Genomic DNA, 19,058 nt, shown 5'->3' with positions numbered 1-19,058 from the left:
CTAAGACCCAACAGACTAGTTTTGGTTCTATTCGATGTGGTTTGATTCGGTTTGGTTTAATTTCAGTTATTTTATATTGAAAACCAAAAGCTTTTTTTTTTTTTGAGATTTTTTTGGATTTTTTTATGATTTCAGTTCGGTTTGATTTTTTAATTCGGTTCAATTTATTTTTAACTAAACCAGTTCGGTTCAGTTGAAGTTTTTTTTTATTTCTAACTTATGAAACAAAATTTGAATTGAATATTTTTTAAAATATTCTAATCGATTTAATTTTTTTTAAAATCATTTTTTAGTTAATTTTTTTTTCTCTGTTTAACTAATATATCAATTTTTTTACTCGCCTCTTTTTTCTTTTCAGGTACCATGTTTTCTCTTTTAAGTTTTAGGCCTTGTGGGAAGACCCGATCTTAAAAGGCTTTGGGCCCATGAAAGGTCCAACTTTCTTCATTAAAGGGTTAATTACATGATTGCATCTGAATTTTATAGACAATAACAATAAGGTGCATCAATTTTAGTTTTTTTCTAGTATCATCATCTTAACTTTTTTCAAGTTATCTTCAGTTACATAACTTACGTGAACACAAGTAAAAACATATCTAGATGCTTCTTGTAGTCATGATCTTTCGGTTTAAGAGGTTTATTTTTGTATTTCAAATTGTGGTCAAATGTGTTTTAAATTTGTGTTTAACTTGAAAAAAATATTAAATTAATTTTTTTCAATAATTTTGATGTGTTGATGTTAAAAAAAAAAATTTCAATTTTTTTTTTAATGTATTTTCAAGCGACAAACACTTTTAAATGATATTTTACATTATAATATCAAACACACACTAATTTTAGGAACCCAAACCTATACTATTTTAATGATAGGTTTTGAATAACTGCATGAACCCACAATTTATTCCAATCACCACCCTTCACACCATGCAAGTTTATATGATTTATGGATCACTATTTATTCCAACAACATCTACAAGCAATATCTTAAATGGCTCTTTCCTACTTTTATGTAATAATTTAATAAGGCAAGGGTTTCTGCTAACACCATTATTGTTGGATTGATTGTTAGAGTGATCTCACTCTTCAACACATTAACAATCTGGAAATTAACTATCCATTCTGCTGATGGGAATAGAAATAAACCATAGATCTTTATAGCTAGAATTCTTAAACAAACCACACTTTCCTTATTATGCAGTCTATTTTTTAACATGGAATCTAAAAGGCTCCAAAACCACCCCTTATTAGTATCTCACTTGTTCATATGTGTTCTTACCATCTTGCGGTCTATATGAGTCATATAGGCATGATTGTATAAAGCTTGCTTTCTTAGAGTGTAGAAGTACTCCATATCTGATTTTGGACAACTTAATAAAGAGTTATACTCTTAGATAATGAGAGTCATGTCTACAACATTATATGTAAAACACTTGTACTTTGGGTCCTAAAACTAACCATTGACTTTACTCGATAAAACCTATACTAAGCTTCAGCTATACTAGGAAACAACTTTGAATAAAACTAACTGCTACATGATTTGATTAGTCTTTCGCCCCTATACCCAAGTCAGACAAACAATTTGCATGTCAGTATCCATGCGAGCCTCTGCTAGAGTTTCCTCTGGTTTCACCCTACTTAGGCATAATTCACCATCTTTCAAGTCCCAATAGGCATGCTCTCACTTGAACCTTTCTCATAAGATCAAGGTCGGTTAATAGTGCAACCCTTAAGGGGATCATGCTAGTCAGCTTCATTGTGCCTTACGAGTTTACTTGTTTGTTGACTCACACACATTTCAGATTCTTTGATTCATGTTTCAAGATGGGACAAATAGAAAGCCTTCAGGACAATACCTAGAGTGTGCATGTGCCGAGGCACGCCGTGATGGTGCGCGCTACAATCAATGCATGGTTTTAACAATGGCATCTTTACGGGCATTTTAAAGGCTCGGGCTTGGGCCGCCACCTCAATTTGTATCGGTCCACGCAACGAGCTAATTGGCGGACTAGCTATCACCGTTTCACATCTAGTTGACAACTCAAAACCTTTTTAACTTATAAAGAACAAGAATTTTTTATTCTTTACACCCACACCAAATATCTTGATTCAAGAGAATAATCGTCGTGATGTCACATACATGAGACATTAGTATTGAAGTAATTATTTAAAGCAAAAAAAATAGCTAATCTTCAGATAAATTTTATATAAACTTTAAAGAACTTTGGATTTGTCTAACAATATCCTTAAAATTCTATAAAAAAAAAAAAAAAAAAAATATTTTCCTGTTACGTATACATTATTTGGGAAAGACAACAATTAAAACTCACAAGGGCTACCTAAATGCTTCTCTTTGCCTCTCTATGTTTGTTCTAAAGTGTATTGAAACTAGAAATCCGTATTGCTTCTCATAGCCCTGCAAATGAAATTATGTCTAGAATTGAGGAAGCTACAAGGCCTCTAGGCTTTAACATTGATAGACGAAACTACAAGGTAATGGTTTCTACGTACCCCCTGTTTTCTTTGGATCCCTCGATTTTTTGTAATATGTATTATTTATTAATCAATTATTTTAAAAAAAAAGTTGATAGACTAAAACTTGACCAATTTTATTAAAATGAATATTTACATGTAGGGGTTTATTTGCACTGTTTTTAGTTTAGGGACTAAATTGTTCATACCATAAAATTGGAGGGTCCAAAAAATTCTAAAAAGGACTAAACTGTTATAAAAATAAATTCTAGTCCAGTTTATTTACTACCCGTGAGCACGTCAACTCCCATTTACTAAGCTAAACTAAATTGGATGAGCCAAACATATTGGATTTCAAATATACTAATCTGATACTTGATAGATTTGTGTTGTTTTGAGCTCAATACATGACGAAATGCAAATATATTAATTAAGGTAGCTTGTTAGATCCACATTTAATTAAGCTCAACATATAACCGAGTTTAACATATTGTCAAACTCACATTCGTGTAATTCAATATGTTTGGAGCGTTTTCCTGTTTTTTTTATTTATTTATTATTATTATTATTATTTTTATTTTGTGTCTGTTAAGAGTTCTCTTTCATGTACCCTCGATGCCTCACTAGTCATGATTGTATTATCTGCTGCTTTCAAAATAGTTTCCGGGAACTGGTGGCATCAGCGTAACTGTGAAGCCTGAGATATTGTACTGTTGATGAACCATATCTTAATTTGTATAGAAGCTTGGTTACAAATTGAGAGATGACGCGCTGTTTAATGCTTTTCTCCATGATCTAGCTAAAGGCTCACTGCAGCAAGTGATTATTTGAGCGGCTAACCAGAAACCAGTCGAATAATAAATTATTAATAATTATAATTAAAGAGACCCTTAATGAGCCCAACGACTGAAACTCTCTCAACTTAATTGACATATTTCTGGCTGCCTCACCCATAATCATAACTACACACACAAACGCTTCTTTAGAGTAAAATGCAACAGTTTAGACAGAAAGGAGCAGATGGTAGATTTGTAAATAAACTTATAGCCATAAAAGGAAGAGAAAAATGGTGGAAGCTCCAGGTAGGAACTTGAGAGAATGACGAGGAGAGAAATGCACAATCAAGAAAGAAAGGTAGCAGGAGAGGATGGGGGTAATTTGGGAGTGTAAAAATCAATAGATCTGCACAGTCAATATTTCTGTCGGTGGGCAGAGTTTATGGCATTTCAAGACTTGATTTCATTGTGTTATCAAACACCAACACGGAACACGTGGTTACGTGAGAAATAGTTGGAATATTAGGAATATTCATGTGTAGATTTTGTATCTTTTACTAAAAAGACGGCATTATTTTAAATTAAAATCTTAAATAAATGTGGAAGGAAACTTAGTGTTATGTGGGGTTGAAGGTCGGCCAAATAAGAAGAAAAAGGAAAATTAGATTTAATTGATTTGAATACTTATTTACTTTATGTATTTAATGTATGGTTAATGGTAATTCCTATAAATTGTGATTTTATTTTGCAAGTGTTATTTGAGATGAAGATATTGGGAATGAATTTCTTAACTGTAGTATTTTCGGAATTTAAAATTAAAAAGCTTTGTGTTTATACACACGCACACATTGGAAAGGTTGAGATTAGGGTAAATTGACAGCAAATTTAAAATGGATATGAATTGATGGTATGTAAAACAAAAAAATTAATGGAATAACTTGAAAATTTAAATGGGAGATAGGCTTGATTTAAACCATATATATATATATAAAAACATTAAAACATGGAACACATGGTTACATGCGAAATAGGTGGCGTATTAGGAATATTCACGTGTAGATTTTTTTTATATCTTTTATAAAAACAAAAACGCATTATTTTAGTTATATATATATATATATAAAAGAACATTTTATATATTAAAAGGGAGAACATTCTTGCGTAGATAAAAAGTTCCTGACATGAACAAGCCTACCTTTTAGATATTTAGGTACCATAGAATTCCATTTTTGTACTGATAGAATTCCCATTTATTATATTCAACTCTAGAATTGAAGGGCATGAGAATAATTAATTATTATCGTAGACTTATTCTTGCATATGTTATTATTGATGAGGTTAGAAACCTTCTAAGACATAATCTTTCATGTTGGTGACTAATAATAGAAGTTGTGGAGTGATTGTAATGGTTAAGAACTAGCAAATAATAATAATAATAATAATTCTTTGAAGGGTTATAGGGAACTTTGATCGTTTCAAATTAAAAGGAGCTAAAATAAGCTATATGTATACTGGTGCAGCAATGGAATATTGAAAAAGAAGAAGCCTAGAAACACGAGTACCCCTTGCCTAATTAAGGGATCCTACACTTTTTTATATATTTATGAGTCATAACAACTTGCTTGAAGGTAAAGACATAATAATGAGCAAGTTGTTATGACTCATAAATATATAAAAAAAAGTGTATAATCCCTTAGGTAAGGGGTATTAGTGTTTCTAGGCCTACATATCTATTTGTAATTTATTCGTGCTGCGCTATGGGTCACATGATGATTTTTTGAATGGTATAATCTTAATGCCTATATTTTATATGTTTCAAGTGGTAGCATTATATAGTGAGATGATTTATATAAAACATGAAACAAAAGTTATGTTTATCAAACACATGAGTACAAAATTCAAAGAGATTATAAGCTTAGAATATATATGTTGGAAGCAATACATGGATAGAGAAAGCAAGTTCACAGTTGATCAAACCAAATCATAAGCTATATATCTTAGCAATAGTTAGAAAAAAAAAACATCAAGATCTATGCATTGCTTAAGAACATGTAGAATGTTTTTATTTTTGCGTTTCAAAAGCACTTTTTAAAAAAATTAAGATTTTTTATTTTTTTTAAAATTAATATTTTTTTATTTTTTATATCATTTTAATGTGCTAGTATAAAAAGAATAATTTAAAAAAATAAAAAAATTATTTTCAATATATTTTAAAATAAAAATCATTTTAAAAAAGTAACCATAATTATATTTGAAAAGTTATTTTTTCGTTCACCCACCTTCTCAAGTATTGTTGGGGTACCTAACATTACTTGTCATAACATTGATAGTAAATGATCTTATAATTTGGGTACATCTACTCATTAGAATGCATCAATTTTTATTTTTATTTTTCTTTCAATTTTCATACACTGTTGAGAGAAAAGAAAAGCAAAACTTTTGGTGCTCTTCTTTTTCACATTTTCCACTCCAAGATCCAAACATGTTCTAATATTGTATCATTATCAGATGTGTGATTCACAATGTGATTATTAGCTCTCTCAAATGTATGGTTCGGAATATATATATATATATATATATATATATATATATATATATATATATATATATATATATATAGAGAGAGAGAGAGAGAGAGAGAGAGAGGGTCATGTCGGTGATGCGTGAGGGACTATAAAATTTATAAGCGAATTACCAGGTAGCCCTGGTTATTGTCCGCGACGAAATAATCTATATAGTCCAAAGGCCACTTATGTCAAAGCAGTCTTGTCAAGATTAATAACCGGTTGGATGAGCTTGCATTGATAAACTGAGCAACTATAGCCTTGCAGGTATAAGGGGATGTTTACCGTGGTTATTAAAAAAAAATTATTTAAAATTTTATTAAAATAATATTTTTTTATTTTAAAAAATTATTTTTAATATTAATATAAAAAATTATAAAAAAAAAAAAGTTTTTAATTTAAATATAAAATGTATTAATAAAAAATTTAAATTTTTTCAAATATATTTTTGAAACACAAAAATAATAATACATATTCATAAATATATCTTAAATGCTTAAAAACTTCATTTCATCTGAACCCAGTCAATTAGACCAAGCTCTTTGTGATAGGGAAACCGATCATATTAATTGAAACTTAACTAATAAAAATATAAATAAAAAATATAAAAAAGAAAATTAAATGTATTTAAGTAGTGTTTGGAGACACGAGACAAATATTATTTGTTAAAAAAATTTAAAAATTATTTAAAATTAGTTTTTTATATTTCTAAATTGTTTTGATATAAATATTATTTTAATATTTTTTAAAAAATAAAAAACATATAGCACTGTAGGCAAGGAAAGAAATTGGATTACAAGTGAAAATATGTGTTTGATATGAAAGTCAAAGAGTTGAAATCTCGTGCCAAAGTGGCCCACGTATGCTAGCAGAGGAGATCTATTAAAAGTAAGCAGGTTTTAAAACGACAACGCGATATCAAACAACAAGTAAAACAAATTAAAAATTAACAAACTAGACAATGGGGCCCTGCCGCGCCTTTGTGTATTATTTTTTTGTAATTTAGCAGTTTCTGCATCAATTCTCCAGCTTTGTTGTTCTTGACTTTAACTAATTTTCTTAATTGCAACAATTATTTTTATAATGCAGCAATATTATACTGACTAAATGTAACAGACTCAACAAAAAGCTGTACTTTTTTTTTTATATGTAATTAACAGACTTATCCAAATCAATCCCTGGTTCTTCAAGAAATCTCCTATTCAATCCCGTGTTAGAGTTGGTAACAATAAACTACTGTTTTGATACTGTTTTTGATAATAATCCCTATTGTTTAGAGAAGTTTGTTTAGTTTGACCTATTCTCTAGCCACCACATCCTTATTATTTGTTATGGACGTGGGCTAAACTATTTGTATTTCAAGTTTCTTGTAAGGCTATATATAGCCAACATTGTTTCAATTTAATAAGACAATACTTCTTCTATCTTGTTTATCCTTCACAAAAAACACTTGTTTTTATATTTGGTATCAGAGCTCATCACGGGGCCTAGTTAAATTAGAAGTAGCAATCTTCTAAGTGTGTGGTAATTAAAATACTGTGGCAAAAAGTTCTTTTGTGCATCCAATAGTTTTGAAATTTGATCGACATTATGATCATTGGGCGATGCTCATGGAAAATTTCTTGCATTTTAAGGAGTATTAGGGCTTAGTGGAGAATGGGGTTCTTGCAGTAGCAGAAGGTCTCACAGATGCTTAGAGAAAGAGCATTGAAGAACGGACGTTGAAAGATTTAAAAGCAAAGAACTATATATTTCAAGCAATAGATCGTTCAGTCCTAAAAACAATCCTCAACAAGGATTCCACAAAGAACATATGAGATTCGTTGAAGCAAAAGTATCAAGGTACAACAAGAGTAAAACGTGCTCACTTACAAGCTCTCCAGAAAGAGTTTGAAATTCTTCACATGAAAACAGGAGAATCTGTGAATGAATATTTTGCTCGAACTCTTGCTATAGCCAACAATATGAAGGCAAATGGTGAGGACAAGGTAGATGTTGCTGTAGTTGAAAAAATTTTAAGATCCATAACTGCAAAGTTCAATTATATTTGTATACTTTATTGAGGAGTCTAAAGATATAGGCACCTTAACCATTGATAAGTTGCAAAGCAGCCTACTTGTGCATGAACAACGCATGAGCTCTCATGGTGAAGAAGAACAAGCTCTGCAAGTTATTCATGGAAGTCAATATGGAGGAAAGGGTCGAAGTTATAAAAGTTCAGGAGGACGAGTAGGAGGACAAGGCAAGCAAGTTTTTAACAAGGCCAAGTGGAGTTTTATCATTGTCATAAACTAGGATATTTTTAATATGAATGTCCTGAGCAAAAAAAGGAAGTCAACTATGTGGCAGCTGATGAGGAGATGTTGCTCATGGCTTATATAAATTGGTTAGAATACTAGCAAAAAGATAATGTGGTTTCTTGATTCAGGATGCAGTAACCACATGTGTGGAAAAAAAGAGATATTTTTTTAGATTGTGATGCAACTTTCAGAAAATCTGTGAAGTTAGGAAACGATTCAAGTATAGCAGTGATGGGAAAAGGTAACATGAGGCTTAACATAAATGGAATTACTCAGATTATCACAGAGGTATTCTATATTCCAGAATTGAAGAATAATCTGCTGAGCATTGGACATAAAAAGGGCTCGCACTTCTCATTGAACGTGGGAAGCTGAAGATTTATCATCCTGAATGTGGGTTAATCATGGAAACCATAATGTCCTCAAATAGAATGTTTATGATTGTTGCAACTCAAACGTATGAGTCTACCTATTTCAACACAATCACAGAAGATTCAACTCAACTTTGGCACTATCGATATGACCATTTAGGATTCACATGTTTGAAAACTCTCAAACATAAAGAGATGATACACGGTTTGCCAAACTTAAAAACTCCTATAAAGTTGTGCAAAGATTGTTTAGTGGGCAAACAATATAGAGATTCTTTTCCACAAAAGAGTGCATAGAGAGTCTCGCATATTCTTTAATTGGTGCTTTCTTATATTTGTGAACCAATCACACCCACTTCAAACAACAATAAAAGGTATATGATTACCTTTATTGATGATCTCAATCGTAAAGTTTAGGTCTATTTTTTGAATGAAAAGTCAGAAGTTTTTGTTAAGTTCAAGTTTTTTAAAAGCTTAGTTGAGAAAGCAACAAGTTCCAACATCAAAGGTTTACGCACTAATCGTGGATGGGAGTTTACATCAACATAGTTCACTAATTTTTATAGTGAAAATGGCATACGTCAATAGTTGACAGCTGTATACACTCACAACAAAACGATGTTGTAGAAAGAAAGAACATAACCATTATGAGTATGGCTCATAGCATGCTCTCAACAAAACACATGCCAAAGATGTTCTGGTCATAAGCAGTAAATTGGCTTGTGCATATCTTAAATCGGAGTCCTACGCTTATAGTGAAGGATAAAACTCCAAAAGAAATATGGAGTGGTGTCAAACTTTTAGTTGAGTATTTTAAAGTCTTTAGTTGCATTTTTCATATTCATGTTTCTAACAAATAAAAAAAAACTAAGCTAGATTATAAAAGCATGAGTTGTATCTTACTTAGAGTTAATGAAGAATCAAAGGCATACAGGTTATATGATCTAATTTCTCAAAAGATTATAATGAGCAAAGATGTTGTGTTTGAGGAAGACAAATGCTGGGATTGGGACTAGAGTCATGAAGAGGCAATTATTGTTGACTTGGAATGGGGTGATAGTGAAGGTAAAGAAACTATAGCTGACAGTAATGAAGGAGCAAATTGTGTTGATCTTGCATAACAATGCAAGGCATCACTAGTTTCTATTGTAATGATCGAAGAAAATGAAGGAGCAAATGGTGCTAATCTTGCAGGAAGATGCAAGGCATCACCAGGTTCTGTTGCATTGATCGACAAAAACTTGTCCAACTCAAATAAAAGAAGACGTTAAGCATCACCAATTTGGATGAGAGACTGTATGAGTGGGGAAGGTCTTTCTGCGGATGAACAAATAATAGCAAAATTTGTCTCCCTTTTAGCTAATGATCCAATATGTTATACCGATGCTGTAAAAGATGAAAAATGGTGAAAAGCTATGGATGCCGAAATGGAATCAATAATAATTAAAAAAAAAAAAAGAACACGTGGGAGTTAATGACGTTACCTGCTAGAGGAAAAGCAATTGGAGTAAAATGGGTATATAAAATGAAGTTCAATGAGAATGGAGAAATAAATAAACACAAGGCATGATTGGTAGCAAAAGGGTATTCACAGAAGCATGGAATAGACTACACTGAGGTTTTTGCACTTGTGGCATAGTTAGACACAATTCGCTTGGTAATTGCTCTTACAACTCAAAAGAACTGGATCATTTACCATCTAGATGTAAAATAAGCATTCTTACACGGTGAACTGAGTAAGGAAGTCTTTGTGAAATAGCCTTGTGGATATGTTGAAAAAGGTCAAGAACAAATGGTATACAAGCTGAAAAGGGCAATATGCGAACTCAAGCAAGCTCCACGAGCTTGGTATAGCCGTATAAAGTCTTATTTTATGGAGAAGAGTTTTGAAAAATGTCACTATAAACATACCTTATTAAAAAAAAACATAGTAAGAGGTAAAATTATGATCATATGTCTTTATGTTGATGATCTTATATTTACAAGGAATGATAAGACTATGTTTGCTAAATTTAAAAGCTCAATGATGTGTGAATTTGATATGTTTGATCTTGGAAAGATGAGATTTTTTTCTTAGTATTAAGGTGCTGCAAAGGGCCGATGGAATATTTATTAACCAAAAGAAGTATGCACAAGAGATATTGAAGAAGTTTGAAATGGATCAAAATAAACCAGTCCATAATCTCATTGTCCCTAGTTACAAACTCTCAAAAAATAAGGGTGGAGTGACAGTTGACAACACTCTTTATAAACAAGTTGTAGGGAGTTTACTGTATTTAACAGCTACTCGACCAAATGTGATGTTTGCAACGAGCCTCATCAGTAGGTACATGACAAGTCCAACTTAACTTCATTTACAAGCTGTTAAAAGAGTTTTAAGGTATCTAAATGGTACACTAGATTATGGTGTGTTTTACAAAAAAAAAGGTGAGGATAAAGGACTAACAGCCTACACAGACAATAACTATGTTGTGGATTTAGAAGACAGGAAGATCATCTCCGGATATGTCTTTAAAATGAGTACAGGAGCAGTCTCATGGTCTTTAAAGAAGCAACCAATAGTGACTTTATCAACAATTAAAGCTGAATTCATTGCAACAACCTCTTGTGCTTATCAAGCAGTGTGGCTAAGATAAATTTTGGAGAAGCTCAGTCATATTCAAAGTGAGTCTATTATTATTTAGTGTGATAATAATTCAGCAATTAAGCTTTCAAAAAATCCTGTAATGCATGGATGGAGTAAACATATAGATGTTCGCTTTCATTTTCTTCGTGAACTCACAAAGACAAGCACTATGACTCGAGTCCATTGTGGTACTGAAGATCAAGTAGTAGATGTTATGATTAAGCCATTAAAGCTGGATGTGTTTTTGAAGTTGTGTAAATTGTTGGGAGTTTCTTCAAAGTCACATGTAAACCAATTGCTAAGTAACAATTAGTTTTCGGGAGGATGTTAGAGTTGTTAACAGTAAACTACTATTTTGATATTCTTTTTTATAATAATCCCTACTGTTTAGGGGACTTTGTTTAGTTTGACATATTCTCTGGCTATCACTGTAATGGATGTTGGCTGCAATATTTGTATTTCAAGTTTCTTGTAAGGTTATATATAACCAACTCATTATTTCAGTTTAATAAGACAGTTCTTCTTCTATCCTTCACAAAAGACACTAGTTTTTACCGACCGGACAACATCCACGGGAGAGAAGGGATTGGAAAGAAAAAGAACATTGTGACACAAATGTTGTCGCTACGCAAACTCCTAGCTCAAATCTAATTCTTCGTTACTGAAGTTCTAGTTGCACACCTTATTAGCACGCAGCCGCACGACCACATGCCAATGATACGCGGCACGCATCTAGTTTTTCATAGCAATAATTACGGGCACACCGCACATGCCATGCCAATACGACGCCGCGCAACTACCTCCTGGCATTCCATGGCGTATACATAAATTCTACATTACATAGCTGTCCGGCACTTGTCTCAACAACTGCTAGTGCGGCGCTATTCTATTTAACCAATTAATAATATGTGAATTTCATTTTTTATTACGCAATTTCACGTGACCAATATATATAAATATCTTAAACTATTAGTTAATAATATATAACAAGCCATGTTACAATTCCTCACATAACAGTTACAATATTCACTATCCTACATTTTTTTATTTTATCTTTATTAACTTAAATACTATATGGTTTTTTTTTATTACGATAAAAAACTTGTTTTGCGTGAGGCAGGAGGGCAGCTAAAAAAAATTTAATTCAAACCCATCATACCAGTTATGAAAAACCTCATATTTTAATTTGAAGTTTTTCCAACTTTGTCAGAACTCAAGCTCTTGTGAACAGATGAGAATAATCGAGCGCACAACCACGAAGACGGTGGGCACGAACTAGGTCTTTGAAGCTAATGGGTTAGGATAATCATGATAAACGAGAAACTCATAGCAGAAAAAGAAAAGGAGCATTGAAAATGAAGATCAAGCCCTGCACGAAAGAAAATTCTGGTTTGAGACTTGGCGATTATTAAACGCAATTGAGCTTTGATTTTTTAAGGCAGTGGGGAAATGGTGCGTGTGAAAACGAGTTGGCTTCACACATGGTAAGCACTAGCTATAGTGCAGCACCTCAGGAAAAAAGAAAACCTACTTCAAAGGCTGCAGCCTCCAAGAGAGGAGAGATGGAACACCTCTCCTTCGAGGTGTGTGACAGGTGGAGATCAAATGATTCGAGTGAAGTTAGTTCGAAACCCCGTATACACTTTAGGATTTCCTGTTAAGACAATCAATCCGACCCCCTTGTCACGAGGGTGCATTCACTTATCACAGATTGACATAGTCGTGCTTTCCAATTTTACTTTCTTGTCTTTCCTTCAATGATAATATAGAACAGATCTTGTCTGTCTTCTATCCCAACAAAAAATAAGGATCCCATTTCCATTTTCTCACGCGCAATATACATGTGTGTGTGTGTGTGTGTGTGTGTTAAAATCAAGCGGGTTAAAATTAAATTAAATTAGTTCTCTTAACTTGAAAGCATCCTGACTAGCATCTTTCTTTTCTTTGGCACAAACCCTATACGCTCTATATATAGGTGTCCACAGATCATCATCAAAAGCAAGCAGCTCTATATTTTGTGAAAGTAAAATTATAAAAAAAAAAACTCTTCTCAACCAAGCCATTGTCAATACTCAAGAAAATGGAAATATTCCAGCGAGTCCTCCTATCAGCCAGCTGTCTCCTATTGGCGGTCTTTATGGTGGGTTGCAACCCCCCGGAGAACCACATCAAATGCTCATCGACAAACACAAACTGCACTATCACAAACTCGTATGGCACTTTCCCTGATCGCAGCATATGTCGAGCAGCAAACGTGGCATACCCCGCCACAGAAGAGGAGCTGATTTCAATAGTAGCGGCAGCGACCAGGGCCGAAAGAAAGGTGAAGGTGGCAACTCGTTATTCTCATAGCATCCCCAAACTAGTCTGCACAGATGGCCAAAATGGATTGCTTATAAGCACCGATTACCTCAATCGGACACTGGAAATTGACGTTCAATCGATGACAATGACCGTAGAAAGTGGAGTCACTCTGAGACAGCTTATCAACGAGGCTGCCAAGGCCGGCCTTGCATTGCCTTACTCGCCATATTGGTGGGGCTTGACCATTGGTGGCCTCTTGAGCACGGGTGCGCATGGAAGCACGTTGTGGGGAAAAGGGAGTGCAGTTCATGATTATGTGGTGGCACTAACAGTTGTTAGTCCAGGAAGACCGGAAGATGGCTACGCTAAGGTCCGGAGGCTCAACGAGAGTAATAGTTCTGAACTTGATGCTGCCAAGGTCTCGCTTGGAGTTCTCGGAGTTATTTCGAAGGTACGTATGCTGTCGTTATCTCCTCTCTTTTTTCCCTTTCCTCCTGTCCTTTTTTCGGTTCGAAGGCTGGCTTCACTACAGTGGAGTTACATTAGTGTCCCTTTGGATAGTTGTAATGCAAAAACTATTCAGCATAATTTAACTACTACCTTATATACATTTTAATGATAATATCCTAAAATTATACTAGTTATCTAATAAATTAATTAATCTGTGTAATTCCAATAAAATTGTCTAAATATCAAAACTAATAATAAAAAGAAGATATGCAAAGATTACGATACTGCGATTAGGACAAGAGTTAAACAATATTTAGCTTTTAGCGTCAAGAAAATCAATGAGATTACTTGATAATAATAATAAAAGAATGAAATCGAAATGAGATTAAAAGAGTAACTCAACATAAGCACGCATGTAAAATATGATAATTACAACGTCCCATTCTTTCCACCGTTGGTTTGCATTTCAAGTTTAATTACTTCCAAGTTATTATAATTGGTTTCCTTCTTTTCGTTGTCGGATTGCATCTCAAGTGAATTAATTCGGCTCCCTAAGAAAAGGACACAAATGGAATTTAATTCTAAGGAACACACAGAGAACCGTACATCATCAACACACATAGCGTAGAGGAAGAGGCGCAGAGGTCTTCTGTTTTTCTCGGTGGAAATCGACCATAGAGAAAGGACACTCCTTTGTTTGGTGGGAAGAGAAAAAATAATGGTTATTCCATCGTATAAAAACTTAATTATTAAGCATGTTTTTAACCTTTTTTTTTTTGTTTGGTGGGAATAGAAAATAAAATTGTTATTCCATCATATAAAAACTTAATTATTAAGTATGTTACTTGATTTTTTATTTTTATTTTTTTAAAATAGAAAATAGAATTGTTTACTTGATGTTATTAGGACAATATTGGTAACTCTTGCCTTCTATCCAGCAAGTGGTTTAAGGTCATTGAATAGAGTTCTCAGGAATATAACAAATTAAATATGGTATTTTTTTTTCTCTTTGGAAAATGATTTGATTTTGAAAAGTGAATTTCATTTAATACGATAATGGGATTCTATAAGGCTAAAATTGATAGGGACCTCTATTACTGTCAACAAAACAATTTCAATATAAAAAATATAAGGTGTTTAGATAATGTCCTAAATACAAATATTTTGAAATTTATATAAACTTACATTATTTTATTTGAATTTAATTTTAATTAAAAAAATTAAACAAGGACTATAGAATATTCTGATGTCATATTAAAATGTAATGAAATGCTGTAATAAAAGAGTTCAAGCCAAAAGCAGCTGGGCAATAATTGATGAGAGTTTTGTCACTTAATGAGGGAGTGAAATAATTCTAAGAAAAATGCTAATTTACGAGTATTTCACCGTGACGATCAATGCTTCTTCTTCTTTTTTTTCTTTTTTTTTTTAAATTATGCTTGATCACGCTTTACAATAAAGAAAGAATTGGTTTTTTTTACATACTATATAAGTACACTGCCATGTGATATGGCTTAGTGTAAGTAATTAAATAATGAAATATTGGAAGTGATGCTAAACCATTAGTTTATTTACCAAACAAATTTTATAATTTTATAATAAAGCTCGACCAACAATTTGCCGACTCTGTAACCAGAAAAATAAAAAACGATTTGCCGGCCTCTTAATCTATAGAAAAATATATATAGAAAGAGCATGAAATAATTAATGGATTAATTACTTGTATGCTTGGCGCACAACCACTAATGCTTTTCAATACCTTTAATATATAATCCCACATGCTTTGATGTGTAGAAACATATTTTTTTTGTTTATACTAAATTATTGTACCATGTTCATTGGAGTGGACAATTATATAAAGCTAATGGTTGTGATTGTGATAATGATTGTTTTTTAATTTATTTTTTATTTGAAAATGTATTAAAATAATATTTTTTTTAATTTTAATTTTTGATATCTTCCTATTAAAAAAATCTAAAAACATCCATAAAAAAAGATAACTTTTAAAAAATATTAATTTTTGTTAAAAAATACAATTTTATTACAAAAATAATCACATTCTGAATTGAGTAGAGAAGACTGATTGAGTGATGATAGAATTACCTCCTTGTAGATTATTAAATTAATTGAAGATGGAAATGTATATTTATTCATCCCAAGATGATAATTAATTCCAAGTCTTATTATTAATCCTTTAATGACATGGCATAAACATCCCAACTATTAATCTCAAAGATATCTTAAATTAAACTTTGGTTCGGCTATGTCAGGTTACTCTGCAACTGCAACCCCTCTTTAAAAGATCCATTTCCTACGTGGTGAAGGAAGATGCTGACCTGGGAGATCAAGTGGCTAGCTTTGGGAGACAACATGAGTTTGCAGACATAACGTGGTATCCTAGTCAAGGCAAGGCAGTCTATCGAATTGATGACCGGATTTCTTCTAATACCTCCGGCAATGGCCTCTACGACTACATCCCCTTCCGCTCTACTCTTTCTCTCGGATTGGCCGCCGTTAGAGCTACAGGTTTGCTACTATACTGTAAATATAAAGAAAATATGTGTTCCCTATACACAAATCGATCCCTCAAACTTTTTCTGTGTCGAGCAGCTGCATTGCCATATGAGTAATGTTTTTTCCTTTTGATTTCGTTATTAGAGGACGCTCAAGAATCCTTGAAAGACCCTGATGGGAAGTGCGCCAGCGCAAAACTAATTACATCCACCCTCAAGAACTTGGCTTACGGACTAACCAACAATGGTACTTTAGTTTCCAGCTAAGTAATTTATGTTCATATTTCTGCGACTAAATTGTTGTGATTGTAGACTTCGATTGATTTTCAGGAATACTTTTCACGGGCTATCCTATAATTGGGTACCACAATCGCCTACAGTCGTCAGGAACTTGTCTTGATAGCCCTGAAGATGCATTGATCACGGCATGTCCATGGGATTCAAGAATTAAGGGCGAGTATTTTTTCCAAGCCACGTTCAGTATCAGCCTGTCAGTTGTGAAGAGCTTCATCCAAGATGTGCAAAACCTCGTCAAACTGGAGCCTAGAGCATTATGTGGCCTCGAACAATACAATGGTATCCTCATGCGCTATGTGAAGGCCTCAAGTGCCTACTTGGGCAAGGAAGATGATGCCTTGGATTTTGATATTACATTCTATCGAAACAAAGACCCCGCGAAACCTAGACTTTATGAAGACATACTTGAAGAGATTGAGCAGCTCGCAGTGTTTAAGTACGGAGGTTTGCCACATTGGGGAAAGAACAGAAACCTAGTGTTCAACGGTGCACTCAAGAAATACAAAAATGCTGGAGCATTTCTGAGGGTAAAGGAGATGTATGATCCACTGGGGCTCTTTTCCAACGAGTGGACAGACCAAGTCCTTGGACTGAAAGGAGATGTGAACATAATAAAAGATGGCTGTGCACTGGAAGGATTGTGTATATGCTCACAGGACACTCATTGCGCACCAAGCAAGGGCTATCTCTGTAGACCAGGGAAAATTTATCAAGAAGCAAGGGTTTGTGCGCATGTTAGCACTCCGGAGCAGTAACGATGAGAGGCTATGGGTCTGTCGCCGGCGGATGGATTGATGGTTCTCTAAACTCAAAATCAAGAGCTACTGAACACCGGTACACCGTCACAGCCTTACGTTTGACTGCTACTTTACCGTGAACATGCACCACCAGTGTTGGGATTGATTGCAATAAAATGGTATAGTTTAATTTTTATACGACCACAGTTTATGTTGCATACAAGTTTAAAATTATATTATATGTAAATTTAATATAAGAAATTCAATCAAACAAATTTGTTATGAACTTATGCGATTTAAATATTTTCTATGAACGGGTAAAAATTAAAAAATTTAGTTAATTTTTTTTTATTAAATTGAGCGCTAATATATTATTTAAACTCGAATCCACTTAATACAAATTTATATCGTGTGTGTGTGTGTGTGTGTGTGTGTGTGTGTGTATATATATATATATATATATATATATATATAGATTCCTTTTGCAGCCATGCTGTTGATGGGGGTATGAGCTTGAGAGACCCAACCCAAAATATTTTAATGATTGGTTTCGGTTTAGGTTGAGCCTGTTAGAACCCGCTCTCATTGTTTGGACTCGGACTAGCCTTGATGTGAGAAGATCCAGGATTTCTTAAAGTTTATAAGAATCTCTATAATTTAAATTAAGCTTAGAAGAAAATTTGTAGAGGCAAAACTCTTATTTTCTTATTAAATTTATCTTCGGATGAAAACATAATTTTTTTATTAGTAGCATGCCTTTTCAAATAAAAAACTTACTATAATCTAAATGAAGTTTCAAACAAAAATAATAAAGATAATGTCTTCAATATTTTTATGTTACTATATGAAAAAAAAATCAAAGAATAATTAATTCATGAAAACCATATAAAAGATAACAACAACAACAACAATAATAATTAATTCTCTTATATGATTTATTCCATATTAATACCATATATAATTATTAAAAACTTATTACATATATAACCATAAAAAAATCTAATCTTATTTTTAAAAATATAATATAATAGAATATTTAAAAAAAAAACTAGCACTTTAATTACAATTTCAATAAGAATTTATTTGAAATAAAAAAAAATAAAAACTCTAATCTCATTTTTAAAAATATAATATAATAGGATATTAAAAAAACTAGCACTTTAATTACAATTTCAATAAGAATTTATTTGAAATAAAAAAAAAATTAATTGGCTCACTAGGCCTCAAAAGAGAAAATCTCGAACATGTGTGGGCCTAAACCAAACCTGCATTCTTGGCACATTTATTTATATTTAATGGAAGATGTGTCATCCACTCCATATATATATATATATAAAAAAATCAAAGGAAATGATGTGTTGTTTGTTATAATAATTTCCCTCAAAACTTAATTTTTAACATATTTTGACTAAAAAACACTCCTAAAACATCTTAGTAGCCTAAATTATTTCATTTCTAACTCCAAAATATTTTAAAATTATTCTAAGAACTGAAAATTAAATTAAATTCAAAAAATCTTTACAAACACCAATTTATTTTTTTTCTAACATGGTTGATGAGAAAAACAATCACCATTGAACTCTCTACTTCAAGAAAAAAACAACACTAGCACCAGGATTGAATTTTTTTTAATGATTGAAATGTGATTAGT

At 32.5% G+C, this 19,058-nt stretch overlaps 1 protein-coding gene across 1 annotated transcript; it reads left to right on the top strand.

Moving 5' to 3' along the window:
• Positions 1–13,027: 13,027 nt before the first annotated feature.
• On the top strand, positions 13,028–17,737 carry LOC118063447 (probable L-gulonolactone oxidase 6). Its single transcript, XM_035077487.2, has 4 exons — positions 13,028–13,861; positions 16,131–16,386; positions 16,519–16,620; positions 16,704–17,737. The coding sequence occupies exons 1-4, from the start codon at positions 13,187–13,189 to the stop codon at positions 17,423–17,425; spliced, it is 1,755 nt and encodes a 584-aa protein (XP_034933378.1). The 5' UTR covers positions 13,028–13,186; the 3' UTR covers positions 17,426–17,737.
• The last annotated feature ends 1,321 nt before the right edge of the window (positions 17,738–19,058 follow it).

The sequence above is a fragment of the Populus alba genome, chromosome 2 (assembly GCF_005239225.2).
Source record: "Populus alba chromosome 2, ASM523922v2, whole genome shotgun sequence".
Classification (NCBI taxonomy): domain Eukaryota; kingdom Viridiplantae; phylum Streptophyta; class Magnoliopsida; order Malpighiales; family Salicaceae; genus Populus; species Populus alba.
Note: the sequence above shows the minus strand (reverse complement) of the source record. Positions and strands in the feature narration are given on the sequence as shown.

Excerpts from the sequence above, each read along its gene's own strand:
- LOC118063447 (XM_035077487.2), top strand. The coding sequence starts at position 13,187 with ATGGAAATATTCCAGCGAGTCCTCCTATCAGCCAGCTGTCTCCTATTG. Across the intron at positions 16,387-16,518 it reads GGCCGCCGTTAGAGCTACAG|AGGACGCTCAAGAATCCTTG; the intron begins GTTTGCTACTAT and ends TTTCGTTATTAG. Across the intron at positions 16,621-16,703 it reads TTACGGACTAACCAACAATG|GAATACTTTTCACGGGCTAT; the intron begins GTACTTTAGTTT and ends ATTGATTTTCAG.